The sequence below is a fragment of the Manihot esculenta genome, chromosome 12, assembly GCF_001659605.2.
Source record: "Manihot esculenta cultivar AM560-2 chromosome 12, M.esculenta_v8, whole genome shotgun sequence".
NCBI lineage: Eukaryota > Viridiplantae > Streptophyta > Magnoliopsida > Malpighiales > Euphorbiaceae > Manihot > Manihot esculenta.
In genome coordinates, this window is record NC_035172.2 from 26,719,943 (window position 1) to 26,738,027 (window position 18,085).

The window sequence follows — 18,085 nt, forward strand, 5'->3', positions numbered from 1 at the left end:
TGAGGAGCATCTTGCTGGGGGGCTGCTGGAGGAGTATTTGCTGGTTCTTGCCCTGTTTCCTGTGCTGTCTCATCTATAGGAGCTGCTATGGAGGCTGGCTGCTGAGTGGTGGTGTTTGTGGTGGCTTTCTTTCTTCTGAAAACACGCTCATGGCGTGGCGTTACTGGACCTGCAGGTGCAATGGAAAAAACATCCCCCACCTTGCAAAGCAACCCCATATCATCTAATGTGCGTAGGTCCAAGGGGGTTGTTTTGGGGGTGGGGGAGAGGTCAGTATGTGCTGGGTGCAATAATTTGAGATTCACTGCAATGGCAGTGATCAAAGGACCAAAAATCAAGGGCCTGTTATATTGTATGATGCTGGATAGTTGGGTGGCAACCCAATATCCAAGATGAATCTTCCTGCCCCTGTGCATGCACCAAAGGATATACAACTCAGTTCTGGTTAGGATGTTGGAGGCATCCTTCCTCCCAGAGAATGTATAGGCCAGGAATCTGTGGAGGTATTTCAAACTGGGGTTGCTAAGGTATAGGTCCTTGGACCTAGTGGGTGAGTATGAATATGGGGGATTATCACTTAATTCCAAGTACATAGAGCTTGGATCAAACTCAGCAGGGAAGTCCCAGGTGGACTGAGGGCATTCACAGCCCATGGCTATGCCGAATTCCTGCAGGGATAAGCGAAATCGCTTCCCCAATAACCTAAATCCAATAGTGCCTGGTGTGTGTATGTTATGCATGGCAGGTTTATCAAAATAGAACGTGGTGAAGAACTCATGTGTGAGTTCAAGGAAGGAGGGCATGCGCAGGAAGAAAAAAGTGTCCCAGCCAACAGCAGAGATGAGGGAACGTACCTGGGAATGGAGTCTCAGTGCTCCTAGGGTGCCATGGTGGATATACTTACCTGGGTGATATGGTAGAGATGAAACTTTAACCAGCCTGATGCGCTCAGAAATTTTGTTGAATGTCAGGGCTTTAACGATGTGATCTGGGTATACTGGCTTGGGCAAATCGCTGGGCAAATTGCTGGGCATATCACTGAGTGTGTCGCTTGGTAAGTCTGTGGGCGCATCAGTGGGCACATCAGTGGGCACATCACTAGGCATAGCGTTTGGCACATTGCTGGGCGCATCAGTGGGCATATCACTTGGCATAGCGCTTAGCAAATTGCTGGGCGCATCAGTGGGCGTATCACGAGGCAGGTCCGTGGGCGTATCAGTGGGCATATCGCTGGTGGAGGCAGTGGGCGTACCACTTTCTTTGTGTCCTGCAGGATGTATGGCAATGGTAGGTTCTGGTTCTGATCTTGGTGGCGGAGGTGGCGACTGTATTCTCGGCCGTTTCTGGCCGTGGCCGGAGGAAGTGGTGGCTTCAGGTAGCATTTCGCCCGCAGGGTTTGCCTTCGGGGCTATTGTGGATGGTGGTGGCGGCGTTCTTGGCCGTTTCTTTTGCCGGCGATATGTCTGGACGGCCGGTGAGTCGGTGCGTCCTGTTGCTGTACTTGTGGTCGGTGGTGTCTCGGTGTTGGTGGTGGCCGGTGGAGCTGTGTCCCACGTTTCATCGTCACTGTCAGAGGGGATGGGTTTCGGCAGCCCTAGTTTCTTCCACATGAACGGTCCGCCTGTAGCCTTCATCTTGATTCTTACCATGGTGGTCTTGAGTTTGCCGGTGGGTGAGTGGTGGTCGGAGAGGAGAAAGCTTGAAGAAGAAGAAGAGATAAAAAAAAACAGTAGTTTAGCGTAAAAAGTAAAAGAATAAAAGAAAAGAACTACTTAAAGTGATTTAGGTATGTGAATCTGCCCTGATCATTTAATGCTGGCCCTCTGGATTCTTGACAGGGTGATTTGCCCAGTGATTTGGACAAATCACTTTGGCCAGATCACTCCTCCTTTGCAGTTGCTGGGCTGGTACTGTTCACGCCCTTTGCTGATGATGTGCTTGCTTTTGCGATGGGACCGGTGATCTGGTCACATTATCAGGGCAATTGGGCATATCACTGCCCCGATCACTTATGATTCAGTCGATTTGCCCGACAATTTGGGCAAGCAGTGGGCAAATCACTGCCTCTGGGCTGCCTCCCAGTAGCGCCCTGTTTTCTGTCTTGGGCTGGACTTCAGTGCTTTGCTCAGCAATCTTGGGAAGGGGGATCCAAGGGGACCTCTTCCACAACATGAACAGTAAAACCTTCATAGAATCTCTTCAAGCGATGCCCATTAACTTTGAAAACTTTGCTTGTTTGTGGGCTCCTAATGTCAACAGCTCCATGTGGATAGATATGTTCAACCAAGAATGGTCCAATCCACCTAGACCGAAGCTTCCCAGGGAATAATTTGAACCTGGAATCAAAAAGCAAGACTTTATCACCAACCTGGAAGTGTTTTCTGGAGATATTCTTATCATGGAAGGCTTTAGTCTTTGCTTTGTAATCCCATGAAGCTTCATAGGCATTACGCCGGATCTCCTCAAGCTCTTGAATCTGTAATTTTCTGTTAACTCCAGCTTCTTTTTCATCAAGATTATAGCTCTTCACAGCCTAATAGGCTTTGTGTTCAAGTTCCACAGGAAGATGGCATGCTTTTCCATAAATCAGCCTATATGGAGACATTCCAATTGGAGTTTTATATGCTGTTCTATATGCCCATAAGGCATCATTTAGGCGCATACTCCAGTCCTTGCGACTTGGGCAGACTGTTTTCTCTAAGATTGACTTGATCTCCCTATTTGACACTTCAGCCAGCCCATTTGTTTGAGGATGATAGGCGGTAGAGGTTCTATGGATGACATGGTGCTTCTTTAGGAGAGTTTCTACCACCTTGTTGCAAAAATGGGTGCCTCGGTCACTGATTATGGCCTTGGGCAGTCCAAATCTTGAGAAAATGTGGGACTTTACAAAATCACATACTGTTTTTGCATCATCAGCCCTTGTTGCCTTGGCCTCAATCCACTTGGACACATAATCCACAGCAAGAAGTATGTAGGTGTTGCCAAAGGAAGGTGGGAATGGTCCCATGAAGTCAATGCCCCATATGTCAAAGATTTCACACACCATGATGGGTGCTTGTGGCATTTCACTTCTTTTGCCAAGGTTTCCTGTTTGTTGGCATCTTGCACATGACCTACAAAATAAATAAGCATCTCTAAATATGTTAGGCCAAAATAATCCACTTTCAAGGACTTTCAAGGCTGTCTTGCGTGGCCCAAAGTGACCTCCACAGCTGTAAGAGTGGCAGAAAGTTAGGACAGATGTGATCTCATGGTTTGGGATGCATCTCCTTATGACTTGGTCTGCACAATGCTTCCATAGGTAAGGCTCATCCCACACATAATACCTTGCCTCTTTCTTGATCTTGTCTCTTATGTGTTTGGGCAAATCAGTGGGCAAATCACCTATGGCAAGGAAATTAACAATATCAGCATACCATGGTTCCTCTTCTTGGACAGAAAAGAGGTGCTCATCAGGGAAGGTCTCATTGATGGGGCATGTCTCTATCTCGGTCAGAATTCTGCTGAGGTGATCAGCCACAAGGTTCTCCTTGCCTTTCTTGTCACGGATCTCCAAGTCAAACTCTTGTAACAGCAATATCCATCTCACCAGCCTAGGTTTGGACTCCTTTTTCTTGATTAAATACCTTAGTGCAGCATGATCTGAGTATATAATCACCTTTGTACCAAGTAGGTAGGGTCTAAACTTCTCCAATGCAAACACAACAGCCAGCAACTCTTTTTCCGTGGTGGAATAATTGCATTGTGCAGCATCTAGGGTGCGTGAGGCATAGTGAATGACATGAGGAGAGTTACCTATACGCTGTCCCAATACTGCACCTATAGCAAAGTTGCTGGCATCACACATGATCTCAAATGGAAGGGTCCAATCAGGTGGCTGGATGACTGGGGCAGAAATTAGGAGTGATTTGATCAAATCAAAGGCTGATTTGCAGCTGTCATCAAAGTTGAAGGGTACATCCTGCTGTAACAATCTGCAAAGAGGCTGAGTTATTTTAGAAAAATCCTTGATAAACCTCCTGTAAAAACCAGCATGTCCAAGGAATGATCGCCCTAATGCTGGTTGGGTAGGGCAGATTTTTGATGGTGTCAACTTTGGCTTTGTCCACCTCAATCCCTTTTGCTGAAACAATATGGCCTAAGATTAAGCCATGGCTGACCATGAAGTGGCACTTCTCATAGTTGAGAACCAAGTTTGTCTCCAAACACCTTTGAAGTATCTTCTCCAAGTTGGCTAGGCATTCATGGAATGAGTTGCCATACACCGTAAAGTCATCCATGAAGACTTCAATGATCTTCTCCACATAGTCAGAAAAAATGCTCATCATGCACCTTTGGAAAGTGGCTGGTGCATTACAAAGACCGAAGGGCATCCTCCTAAATGCGAATGTGCCAAATGGGCATGTGAAAGTGGTCTTCTCTTGGTCTTCAGGTGCAACGGGGATTTGATAAAACCCCGAATATCCATCTAGGAGGCAGTAATGGCTTTTTCCAGCAAGTCTCTCAAGCATTTGGTCCATGAAGGGCAAGGGAAAGTGGTCCTTCCTTGTGGCTGTGTTGAGCTTCCTGTAGTCCATGCAAACTCTCCACCCATTTTGCACACGAGTGGGTACTAGCTCTCCTTCAGAATTAGGGACAATGGTAATCCCGGTCTTCTTTGGTACCACATGGATGGGACTTACCCACTTACTGTCAGAAATGGGGTAGATTACCCCAATATCTAGGAGTTTCACTATCTCCTTCTTCACAACCTCCATCATTGGTGGATTCAGCCTTCTTTGTGCCTCACGAACAGGTTTGCACTCATCCTCCATGAGAATCCTATGCATGCATGTTGATGGTGAGATACCCTTTATGTCCTCCAATGTCCACCCAATTGCCTTCTTGTGTTTCCTCAACACATCCAGGAGCTTTTCCTCTTCTTCTTGGCTGAGCTGGTTGGAAATAATTACTGAAAGTGTATTTCCAGCTCCCAAGTAGGCATATTTGAGGTGGTTAGGCAAGGGTTTCAGATCTGGTGCATTCTCTGTCTGCTGGTTTTCTGTCTGCTTACTGTCTGATTTGGTCTGTGATTTGAGCAGATTTTCTGGTGTTCTGGGCAAATCGCCCACATCCAGCAAGTTACAGCAGTCTGCTGTTTTTTCTACTTCAGTGGTGTTGCTGTCCACTTCTTCTCTCCTGCAAAGACCTTCATAAAGTAAGTTTTCTTGATCAAAATCAAAAACTTCTTGACTTAAATCATCAATAACATCAAGGCCATAAACAGGAGAAACATCATTGGGGAATTTCATGACATCATAAACATTAAATTTGATAACTTCCCCTTCAAATTCCATAGTCAATGTGCCATCATGCACATCAATTTTTGTTCTTGCTGTGCTCAAGAATGGTCTCCCAAGTAAGATATCAGAGGTGGTGTTGCTCTTGTCTTCCTCCATATCAATAATATAAAAATCTGCTGGAAAGACTAATTGGTCCACTTGCACCAACACATCTTCTAGTACTCCCTTGGGGTAGACAATGGATCGGTCAGCTAACTGGATCACAATGCTGGTGCCCTTGAGTGTACCTGCATTCAACAAGTTAAAAATAGACAGAGGCATGACATTTATTGAAGCTCCAAGGTCACACATGGCCTTCTTTATTCCCACATTGCCTATTTTGCATGAAACCGCAAACATTCCTCTATCCTTGCATTTGGTTGGAAGTTTCCTTTGGATGACAGCTGAAACACACTCCCCCACACTTACCTTTTCACGTTCAGCAAGTTTCCTTCGGTTGGTGCATAGCTCTTTGAGAAACTTGGCATACCTTGGAATTTGCTTCACAGCATCAAGTAGGGGAATGTTGATTTCCACTTTGCGGAGTGTCTCCAATATCTCTTTTTCCTCTTTCTCCTTTTGGGACCTTGCAAATCTCTTTGGGAAGGGAGGAGGTACCTTGAATTTCTCCATAGGTTGCTGTTTCTGCCTTTGACTTGATTCTGCCTGGTCTGTTGATTTGGGCAAATTACTTTCTGCCTTCTCTGGTGAATTGGGCAAATCACTGCTGGACAGCTTAGTTTGCCCAGCGATCGGGTCAGTTCCTCCGAGTGAATTGGGCAAATCACTGCCCTGATCACTTTCTGGCAGAATTTCTTCCATGGTCTGTTTTTGCAATTTTTCAGCCCTATTGTCTTGCAACTCCTTTCCACTCCTCAATGTGATGGCACTAGCATTTTGCCTTGGATTTATCTCAGTTTGGGAGGGTAGCTTCCCTTGAGACTCATATTTGCTCATTGAAGTGGCCATTTGGCTCACTTGTTTCTCAAGATTTTGCACCGTATTTGCTAAATTCTTCACAATCTCCTCAAGAGGTGCATTGGAGTTCTGAGGTGCAGCTTGAGCTTGATTCCTTTGCTGGTAGCTTGGATATTGATTTCCCCTTGCATAACTGAAATTTGGATGGTCCCTCCAGCCTGGATTATAAGTATTTGCATAGGGATCATACCTTCTTTGCCCATTGAAGCCTCCAACAGCATTGACTTGCTGGTCCTCCTCTTGAAGGGAAGGACATAGATCAGTAGGGTGGTTGTTGGCACATATTCCACATGTCTTGGGCTGCTGAATCTGCTGGACTTGTTGGGTTTGACTAACAACAAGGCTACGGATAGCATTGGTGAGTTCAGAAAGTTGGGATGATAAAATGGAATTACTCACCTCATTTACATTCCTTGTTGGCAGCTCTTGGTCTCTAAATTGTTGAGAAGCTGCAGCCATGGAGGAAATTAAGTCCCTCATCTCTCGAGGTGATTTTTTTTCAATTGTTCCTCCACAGGCTGCGTCAATAAATTTTCTCTCTGAGGGTAGCAAACCTCCATAGAAGTACTCAATGAGAGATTGGTCAGAAATATCATGCCGAGGGCAGCTTGTGCACAACTTTTTGAACCTTTCCCAGTACTCATACAAGCCTTCAGAGTGCTTTTGCTTTATGCCACTTATTTCTCGACGGATGCCTATGGCTTTTGAGGTTGGAAAGAATTTTCTCAAGAATGCTCTTACCATATCAGCCCATGATGTGATGGATCCGGGTGGTAAGCAGAATAGCCATTCTTTGGCATAGTCTTCAAGGGAAAAAGGGAAGGCTCTAAGCTTGATATTGTCTTCTGGAATGCCTTGGGGTCTCATGGTTGAGCACACAACGTGGAATGCCTTCAAATGCTTGTGAGGACCTTCATTCTCTAGGCCTCTGAATTTAGGAAGGAGATGAATCAGACCTGTCCTTAGCTCGAATGGTGCTGTCAATAGGGGATATTCAATGCATAAGGGTGCTTGATCTCCTGCTGGTTCAGCTAACTCTCCAAGAGTTCTCTCCCGTGGCTGTGGTGCTTGGATGGGCACGTTCCTTGCTTGATTTTCAGCTTCTACATGTGCAGCAGGTGGTGCTGCCATTGCTGGATTTTCTGCCATGACCAGAAATTCAGTTTCTGGTAAAAATTCTGCTGTAGCAGGTGCAGTGGTGGAAGTTTCTGCTGGTGCAGAAATTTCTTCAGCAGGGGCAGTAGTTGGTCTGTGAGGTGGAGTTGTTGATGAAGATGGTTTTGAGGCTTGGTTCCTCAAATTTGCTTGCTTCCTTAAGCTCTTGGCAGTTTTCTCAATCTCCGGGTCGTAAAGAAGAGTGTCTTTACGGCCAGACCAGGTCATAAAGGGAAAATGCGTTAGTTTAAATCAATTCCCCGGCAACGGCGCCAATTTTTGATAGGCGGTTGTCGAAGCCGTCAAAAATAAACCTATTAAACAATCAACAATAAACTTGTAGATAGTGGCAATAGGGTCGAACCACAGGGAATTGACACCAATGATTTTCCTAATAATGACTAGGTCAAGTAAATAACAAGTAATTAAAAGAGGGGGGTTTTGATTTGATGATTAAAATTAAATAGCAAAAGAAAGCAATAATTTAAATAGATGAGAATTTCAATGAGAAAGAGATTCTAGCTGAAGTGTGAGTCTAATTCAGTTTGTTCAGAATTGATCATTGATTATTAAAGACTCCTATTTGATTTCAATAAATCAGTTTTGGTTGTGGAAGACGCTTCTCACAATCCAAATTCTTCCTTAGTTCTAGTTTGATTAGGAAACGTTCGCTAATCAAACACTAATCAACAAGTTGCCAAGGAACGTCCTTGGGGCATTGTAGCATCAAACAACTGTTGACTGCATTAAGACTTAGAAAAACCCAATTCTATCCTTGCCAACCGCGTGGTCAAGTTTAGATTATGCAACTTGATTAAATGTGTATTTGAACAACCTAAGCAATTACGGACCTAAATCATTCAAACAATATTACTTAAGCAATTTAAAAGCAATGGACCCTTATTTATTCTAAAAGCAAAGTAATAATTATGGAAAAGATCAGTTTGCATAAATATTGAAACAAACAAGAGTTCAACAATGGAGTATTAAACCTCCCAATTCATCACAAATCTGAATATTCTCAACTTCAACTAGAAAAGGAAGGAAATTAGCCACTCATGGTGGACAAAATACACAAAGAAAAGATGAAAAGAAGAAAAGAGAATTTCTGCAGAGTTTCTGGTGCTGAGAGATGATACTGAGTTGCTGACCAGATGATGATTTTGCTGGTTTGAAGGCTCTCCTTTTATAGCTGCAGAATTTCTCTCCATCTAGGGTTTTGAAATCCCTCTTTGATTTGGTGTTTGACTCCTCTTTTGATGTTGATTTTAATTGCAATTGGAATTCCTTGGATGAGAGACTCTTTCGTGGCTCTTGGTTTTGTGTTGGAAGTGATTGGATTGGATTTGGACTTCTGAAAATTCGGATTTCTGTTTTCTGCCCATTTTCCCGCTCTGCTGTAAGTTTCTGCTGTCAAAGTGATTTGCCCGGTGATTTGAGTATTTTGGGCAAATCACTGCCCCAATCACTTCTCTGTGAGTCAGTCCTCTATGTCTCTGCGAGTGATTTGGCCAGTGATCTTCGAGTGTCTTGGGCAAATCACTTGCCATATCACTACTGCCTGTTGCCTCCGGGTTTCTGCTTCAGCTTGATCTGGGCAGTGATTGGAGCAGATTATCTGGTGGTCTTGGGCAAATCATCCTTTTGTAAATTTTCTGCACTTTTTCTTCCATTTTCCAATTTCTTCCTTTTATGTAAAAACAAGATAAAAACCATAAATTAAACTGAAAAATGTGTAAATAAGCAATAATAATTATGATAAAAATGTGGCTAAATTATGCTTGATCAGGCTGCCCACTCTACGCCCTTGGCACAGAGTAAGGGAAAGACCAAGGTTGCCCATTCTACGCCCCTGGCACAATTGGACATGTTATGTTATGTTTAAGAGGAAGTCCTGAGGAGCTCCGTCGAGGGCCGGACATTTATTGGATATGTAGAGGGCTGTTGGTGACAGTACCATCTTAAGGTGATTTACTTGTATTGTGATGCATTTCATAAAAGCATGTGATATTTAAATTGTTTTATTGTTATGCTCATTGGACTTTTGTAGCTCACCCCCTTTCCCCTAACCCCCAGGTTTGCAGGTTCAGGATAGACCGGGAAGTCGTCAAGGTTGAAGGTTGTTTTAAGTGTAATAGATTAGTAGTGGACATGAAATGTAAAATGGTATGATGTAATGTAATGTAAAGAATGTTTCATGGTCTAGTATTGTGCTTGGCCCTAATGTATGATTAATCCCTTTTGTACATGATCTTATGAAATGTTTTAATGATGAGTTATGTTGAACCAGGCTTGGCATATGTTATGTTGCCCCACTAGAGCATTTGATGAGGGCTCTAGTGTGGGGTTTTATGTTTACAGTATGGTGCATGCACAGGTCAAGCTTGGTATATGGAAAGTTTAAAGTTTTTATGAAAATGTTGATCATGTATGGGATTTTATCAGATGTACAGGATGTATGTTAGGCTTGCTACGGGTTCCGGCGACCTTAAGTCGATCTGAATCCTAGCGCCGGTAGCGGTCCAATTTTTGGGTCGTTACACAAACTCTATCACTTTCAGCTCTCTTGAACTGTCTGGAAAAGCCCATCCTGCAAACTCATTGGCAAACTGCTCCCAGGATAAGCTGTCCAGTCTCGGGTCCACATAATTTTTAAACCACTCCTTTGCCTTCTTGCATTTTAATGTGAACCCCGCCATCTGAATGGCTCTATTGTCACTTGGTCCTAGCTCATCTATTATCATTTTCACCGTCTTGAGATACTCAAACGGGTCATCACCTATTTTGAACTTGGGAGCATCCAACTTTAGATAGTAGGTCATCTTCACTTTACTCCCAATTGATGAGCTAGGTTTGGATGCTTGGGATTCAGGGACTATTGGTTCTATTGGTGGAGGAGGAGGTGCAGCATTCCCTAGGTTAGGGTTTGCTGGATTTTGGTAAAAAGGTGAGGGTGGAAACATGGGGTACTGTGGATATGGTGGGTAAAAAGGAGGATAAGGCATGAAGGAGGGACATGGGTCAAAACTGGAGTAATCCGATGTACCCCCATCGAATACCCTGGGCCCTATAGAAAGGGTTGATATTGGGGTGGGTGAACATAACCTGAGGCCTGAGCGCCTCCTTGTGACTCTCCCATACCCTCTTCTGACATACTCATGCCTAGACTACCATCTCTTCTTTGTTCATCTCTTCTTTGTTCATCCTCCTCTGATTCCCTCACATCAGCTGACATCCTTCCCGGATCGGTTCTCCTCCTATTCACATCAAAAGACCTTCTAGGGTCCCTTGATGTCCCTTCTCTGCTTGATCTACTTGACCTTGCCCTTGGCAGAGCAGGGGGAAGGGCATCCATGCCCTCATTCTCAGGTGGAGCTCCTGTCAATCTAGCTGATCGACGTGAGCCTCGCATCCTGTTTTCTGAAAAACAACACACACATATAGCATTAGCATCATATGGTTCATGTGGAAACACATGAACTCTCATCACATACATCACATCTTCGGTCTCTCAGGTCCGATCCTACACAGGTGGACTCAAATGAGGGACCAAACATACTCTATAAGGACTCTAAACATCTCCCCAAAAACCCCTCAAAACATCATAAAACATGCATCGAAAACAGGCAAAGGAATGCTGGGCAGAGGACTTTCGGCGGCAGGTTCGGCGCCCGAAAGTCCCTACAGATCTGAAAGTCAGGCACTTTCGGGGGCAAGGTTCGGCGGCTGAAAGCCTTCACAGACCCGAAAGTCACTAACCTTCGGGGACAGGTTTGGCGGCCGAAACTCCCCTCCAGAGCCGAAAGTCCTTACTTTCGGGGGCAGTTTAGGCGGCCAAAGGCTGCCCCCCAGGCAGGTTCGGGGGCCGAAACTGGCTTCGGCGGCCGAACCTAGGTTCTCCAGAATGGCAGAACTCGATTCCGCCCTATGCATTTCAGACTTAAAACTCTTTAAAACACGCACTTAGCTTCCTACAACATGCATTCTCACACCCACATGCATAAGGGGCACAAAACTAACTTAAGCCCCAACAACCAACAACAAAAACATCACAAGGGCATACATTTAGCATAAAGCTAACATAAACCCTAAAATATAGATCTAACCAAAACATGCATTATAACCCCTTAAACCTTCATAAAACTTAATTAAAAACATGAGAGAGGCAAGGATCAAGGCTTACCTCTTGGAGATCTAGGAGTGACAGCAACCCCAACGTGGAGATGAGTCAAACGGTCTCCAAAGCTTCAAAACTTCAATTTAAGCATAAAAACTTCAAAAACAAGATAAAAACTTATAAAAAAACTTGAGAAATTTAAAGGAATAAACACAAGATCACTAAGGGGTGGCGGAGACTCACCTTGCCCGGAAATGGAGAGAGAAAACTCGCCCATTTTCGAACAGGGGGCCTTTTATAGGTGGCTGGCCAGACCACCTTCGGGGGCCAAAGGAGCTTCCAAAATCGCCCCATGTTCGGCGGCCTAACCTGGACCTTTCCCTCAATCTCTTTTCTTTTCTTCTTTAAAACCTTTAACTCAAAACCAAACAATAAAACCATGAAAATCATTTTGTAAAAACATATTTTACCCTTCTAGAGGTTCTGGTGCCCGAGATTCTGAATTTCAACGGAGATTCCGTCAGAAAGTTGGGATTTCGACGCCGGAGTCTAGCTGGGTATTACAACTTCAAACTCTAGCTTAGCATGTTTTTTATTAAAAAAATGAAAAAGAAAAATTTGGAGTGTACAAAACGACCGAGAACACCAAAAATCCCCACTGAATTTTTTTTTGTCCTATAGGTACTATAATGATAGCGCATACTGCGTAGGCGCCACCAGAGTGCATGGGAGGCTCTCCAACTTGCCTTGGGCCACTGGGGCGAGCTGGGCTACGGCCTAACACCCTGGATGTGGTCTCAGGTGCGTGCGGGCTTCGGGCCTAGGCGCTTGAAGCCCATTGACCCAATTTTTTTTAATTTTTTCTGAAAAAATAAAATTAAAAAAAATTCTTTTGTTGACAATTTTTTTCTTTCCTAATGAAAAAGGAGATAGTATATAGTTTACTTTCCTATTTTTTATATTTAAAAAAAATAAAAGGAAAAATAATTTTTTTGTCATCTTTTTCTAGGTGTGTATTTTTTGTATGTATGTGTACAGAAATATAGTTGTTCTCAGAAGAACTTCTTAGGATATTTTTTACTGCGCAAATTGTCATAGTGAATAGGATGATTGACAAGTTAATTGTCACGTAAATGGATTCTAGAGATACCTCTAATGAATTGAACTGTCCAGTTCATCTTATCATAGCGATAAATAAAAAGATGCAAGATATTATTTGGTATGGTGGTCTCTCAAAGGATGTTGAGAGATATACGATTTTGAAAAGAGTTTTTACCTATTCATAACATGAAAGGCATTTTGGATTTAATTTGGAAAAAGATAAATGAGTTCTACAAACTTCTAGTGTTGAGATTTATTAGTGAATATGACAAATGGGTTGCAAACAAGATGGCTTGTTAGTCATTAGTAATATTAGGTCTATTTTTAAGTTAAAACTTCTTAGAGTTGAATGTGATATGAGACGATTAGAAAATGGTCTATATGGTTGTAACGATCCGGAAACCGGACCGCTACCGGCGCTAGGATCCAAATCGACTTAAGGTCGCTGGGACCCATAGCAAGCCTACTATACATCCTGTACACCTGATAAAATCCCATACATGATCATACATTTTCATAAAAACTTTAAACTTTTCATATACCAAGCTTGACCTGTGCATGCATCATAACTATATACATAAAACTCCTTACTGGAGCCCTCATCAAATGCTCTAGTGGGTCAACATAACATACATCAAGCTTGGTTCAACACTCCTCATCATTAAAACATTTCATATAGATCATGTACAAAAAGAGATTAACCATACATTAGGGCCAAGCACAATACTAACCTATGAAACATATCTCTACATTACATTACATTATACCATTTTGCATTACATGTCCACTACTAATCTATTACACTTAACACAACCTTCAACCTTGACGACTTCCCGGTCTATCCTGAACCTGCAAACCTGGGGGTTAAGGGAAAGGGGTGAGCTACAAAAGTCTAGTGAGCAGAATAGTAAGAACAATTCAATAAATATATGCTTTCATGAAATGCATCACATCACAAACAAATCATATCACGGATGGACTAACCCAAAAATCTCTCTACTCTGTGCCCGGCCCTCGGTGGAGCTCCTCAGGACTTCTATTACATACATAAGCTCTGTGCCCGGCCCTTGGTGGGGCTCCTCAGGACTTCTATTACATAACATGATATCTAGAGGGCTAATGGGTCATCCTGTTGTCCATCCACACCCACAATGAATAATGCAATGCGTCATATTCGTGAATTCTAATGCAAATAATCTGTTATATATCATGATGCATGATCATGCTTAAAACATTTGATTTCTCGAAATAAAAGATTCGTTTAGTTCTACTCACCTCTGGTTGACTCTGAACTAACTCTGAAGCAGCTATCTCACTGCTGATCACCTCGATTCCTCAGGTCCGATCCTACACAGGTGGACTCGAATGAGGGACCAAACATGACTCTAAACATCTCCCCAAAAACCCCCCTAAAACATCATAAACATGCATGGAAAAATAGGCAAAGGAAGGCTGGGCAGGGGACTTTCGGCGGCAGGTTCGGCGGCCGAAGGTCCCTCCAGATCCGAAAGTCAGGCACTTTCGGGGGCAGGTTCGGCGGCCGAACATGGTTTCGGCAGCCGAACCTGGGTTCTCCAGAATGGCAGAACCCAATTCGCCTCTCACATTTAGCCTCCCAAAACCCTCCAAACTCATACTCAATACTCAAAAGCATGCATAAACACATTATCAAACATATAGGGGCATAAAACTAGCTTAAACCCCAACAAACATCACATTAAGCATCACATTAATCATTAACTAATATAAACCCTAACATTTTTCAACTAGCCTCAACATGCATCAAAACCCCTTAACCCTTCATAAAACTTACTTAAAAACATAAGAGAAGATGAGGATCTACATTTACCTCTTGAAGATCGAGAGGAGATGCGATCCCAAACTTGGAGATATGGAGGAACGGGCTCCGAGGGTCTCCAAGCTTCAAAACTTTGATCTTAGCTTAAAATCTTCAAAAATAAGGTAGAAACTCATAAAAATCATGAGAGACTTGAAGGAAAAGCACAAGATCGACAAGGGGTGGCAGTGACTCACCTTGCTCGGAAATGGAGAGAGAAAACTGGCCTATTTTCGGACAGGGGGCCCTTTATAGGTGGCTGGCCAGACCACTTTCGGGGGCCAAAAGTGCCTCCGCATCTGCCCCATGTTCGGCGGCCGAACCTGGGTTTTTCCCTCAAGCTCTTTTCTTTTCAAAACTCAATTTCTTTCTTCATTAAAACTATAAAAAAATAAAAACATTTTAAAAAACCTTTATTTTACCCTTCTAGAAGGCTCCGACATCCGAGAATTCCTGATTCAAATGGAGATTCCGCCGGAAAGTAGGAATTCCGATGCCGGGGTTTAGCCGGATATTACAATGGTATATTTGAAGATTCTATTCCTATGAATAAGATGTTTTTGGAGTTTTTGAAATCCTTTTTTTATCCTTGTTTTTTCTTATGTTTATAAACAATGTATAGTTTTATTTTTATGAATGTAAATATTTTTGTTTATTATCATTATTCTACATGTTTATGTTATGAGTATCATGCGTTGATATTTTAAATTGATAGTACGTGTTACATATCAAATCATGAGTAATTTAAAAAGATAAGTTTTAATATAATTAATAGTGTTAATTTTACATAATACATTAGGTTTTTTAGACGATGATTGAGATCATAGTGAAATTTTGACTCTAAACCTAATGTATGATAATTATTAACATAATTAATTTTATTAATATTAGAGTATGTATGTGTAAAACATTAACTAATATGTACAAAATATTCCACATATCCATAACAAGTATGACTTCTACATTTAAGAATATTATTGCTGAACTCAATAAGGGAGAAAAGCTTGAGAATAATTATGAGATTTGGAATATAACAATCCAATATGTGCTACAGAAATAAGAGGCCTTAGAAATTCTTAACCTAGTCCTAAAAAATTAGAAGAGGGCAACACAGCTCAACATAGAAAGGACCGTGATGCTTATGATGCTTAGATGAAAGAATTCAACTACTCACATTACCTTGCTGAGTAGTATGGATGATGATGCAATGCGTTAGTTTAGAAAATATGACATAGTTAGGGATATGTGGTATGCATTAAAGGAAAAATTTAGAGGTATATAGATTGTCAAATTAAGGGCTCTCACTATTAAGTTTGGCACTTACAAGAAATATCCTGATCATAATATGAGGAAACACTTTAGGATCATGAGTAACATGTTGAATGAGCCGAAGGATACTGGTCATGTTTTGACTGATGAACAACAAGTACAAGCGGTAATACGCTCTTACTCAATACTTGGGAGCACATGAAAATGCACCTAACCCACAACGTCCATATTAAGAGCATGGAAGATGCTATTCTCCATTTAGAGCAGGAATAGGAATAACTGTATTTCAACAAACTGGGTATAGAAGTGTATATGGCAGGCTCTAGTTCCAAAGGTGGAAAAGGAACCAAGTAAGCATCAGTGTGGAAATCAACAAGCTAAAGAGAATCCAAAGGTCAACTGGGAAAGGGTCTTTTGAAGAAGAAGAAGAAGAAAAACATTGCAAAGTTCAAGTGCTTCAACTATGACAACAAGAGACATTTTGCTCATGACTGCATTGAGCTTGAAAAGGTAAATAGCCTTTTAACATTTGAGAGTGTTGTAAATGTTTCTATTTCTATATTACTAATTGTGTCTAATCCTTTTTGGATTGTAAATTCGTGTGTCACAGACTATGTAGCGAAATATCGTGAAGCCTTCATGAAATTTTGATGTTTACCTAAAAGAGTAAGATGGATTTATGTTGGAAACAATACAAAAGTGGAGGTGAAGGGTATAGCCACCTACAGACAGGCCATGTGTGGCGGGCACACTCTGCTTGTACATGTTGTCTTTTTTGCTCCTCAAATTTATCGGAATTTAATTTCTGATTTAGTGTTGATCAAACTTAGTTTTATTGTTAATTTTCATGAACAGAGTGTGAATTTGTTTTTTAGGAATAAGTTTTTACCATTTTCGTTTTTCATAGATGGTTTTATAGTTATGGATGTTAGTAACACTTTGTTCTAATGTATATTTTTCCTAATTTACATCTTCTGATGAGTGTTTAAATGATGTAATTTTATGGCACGCTAGGCTTGGCCACATAGGTCAACAACACATGCAACGTTTACCTAAAAATAGCTTATTAGGTAACCTTAACCAAGTAGAAATGTCAATATGTGAACATTGTCTAATATGAAAAATATCTAGAAAATCATTTGGAAAAGGAACAAGAGTTGAATATCCATTGCAATTAATCCATTCTGATATATGTAGTCCAATGAATGTGAAGGCTATGGTATAAAAATAGAGAATCTATTTTTTTCTAAACCAAAAAAAGATCTTGGAGATTTTATAATGCTTGCTCTCAAACTCTTCGTTTACACATTAGTGATATTCTTTGTTTCTCTCTTCATCTTTGGATTTTTATCTAATGATCCAGGACATAATCATGGACGTGAAGAATAAAAAGATAGGGGTTTTTCTTGATTTTTAAATGTTCTTAGCATTTTTTTTATCTATTCTATATTTTTAAATACTAAAGAAAACAAAAAAAAGGCTCGCTAAATTTTAAAGAAAAGATGAAAAAAAATTTTCAAAGTCATCACCGAAACTGGAAAGAGAGGGATTCAAACCCTCGGTACGAATAACTCATACAACGAATTAGCAATCCAATACTTTAGTCCACTCAGCCATCTCTCCCGATTGAAAAAAGATAATTAATTACTATGTTACATTACACAAGTAAGGCTTGAAAAAAAAAAAGATTTTTTTCTCTTTTTATTAATTTCATACTTTTATAATTTTCTATTTTCCTTTTATTATTTTATATTTATTATATTCATCTATTATTATATATTTCTTATTTCATAATATTCATTAACGATTTCACTCAATATGGTTATATCTATTTGATATCTCATAAGTTTGAGGCTTTAAGTTGATTCATTAAGTTTTTAAGTCTAGTTGAGAATCAATTAGATAGAAAAATAAAGGTTTTAAGAACAGATCGAAGTAGAGAATATTTGTCAAAATAATTCAAGGAATTATGTAGCGAAAGAGGTATAGACTGTCAATTAACAATTTCAGATATACGACAACAAAATGGCGTAGCAAAGAGGAGAAATAAAACCTTATTAGAGATTATTGGGTCTATGATGGCATAAGCAAATTTATCCATTATCTATTGGGGTGATACATTACTAACAGTTACCTTTAAACTTAAATGAGTGCCCACAGAATCAGTTTCTTCCACTCTATATGAATTATGGACTAACCATAAACCTAATTTAAATTTTTTGAAAACACTAAGGTGTGCGGTGATTGCTTATGAATCTTCTCACACGTTTGGAAAGTTAGGTCTAAAGGGAAAGAGATGTATTT

General features: G+C 41.2%; 1 protein-coding gene across 1 annotated transcript; it reads right to left on the reverse strand.

Moving 5' to 3' along the window:
* Positions 1-334: 334 nt before the first annotated feature.
* On the reverse strand, positions 335-1,649 carry LOC122725287 (cell surface glycoprotein 1-like). The gene is made up of 2 exons (XM_043962324.1): positions 905-1,649; positions 335-408 (listed from the first exon to the last, which is right to left on the reverse strand). Exons 1-2 carry the CDS (start codon positions 1,647-1,649, stop codon positions 335-337), a joined length of 819 nt encoding a protein of 272 aa, XP_043818259.1.
* Between the last annotated feature and the right edge of the window lie 16,436 nt (positions 1,650-18,085).

Excerpts from the sequence above, each read along its gene's own strand:
- LOC122725287 (XM_043962324.1), bottom strand. The coding sequence starts at position 1,649 with ATGGTAAGAATCAAGATGAAGGCTACAGGCGGACCGTTCATGTGGAAG. Across the intron at positions 409-904 it reads ATCTCTACCATATCACCCAG|GGGCAGGAAGATTCATCTTG; the intron begins GTAAGTATATCC and ends GTGCATGCACAG.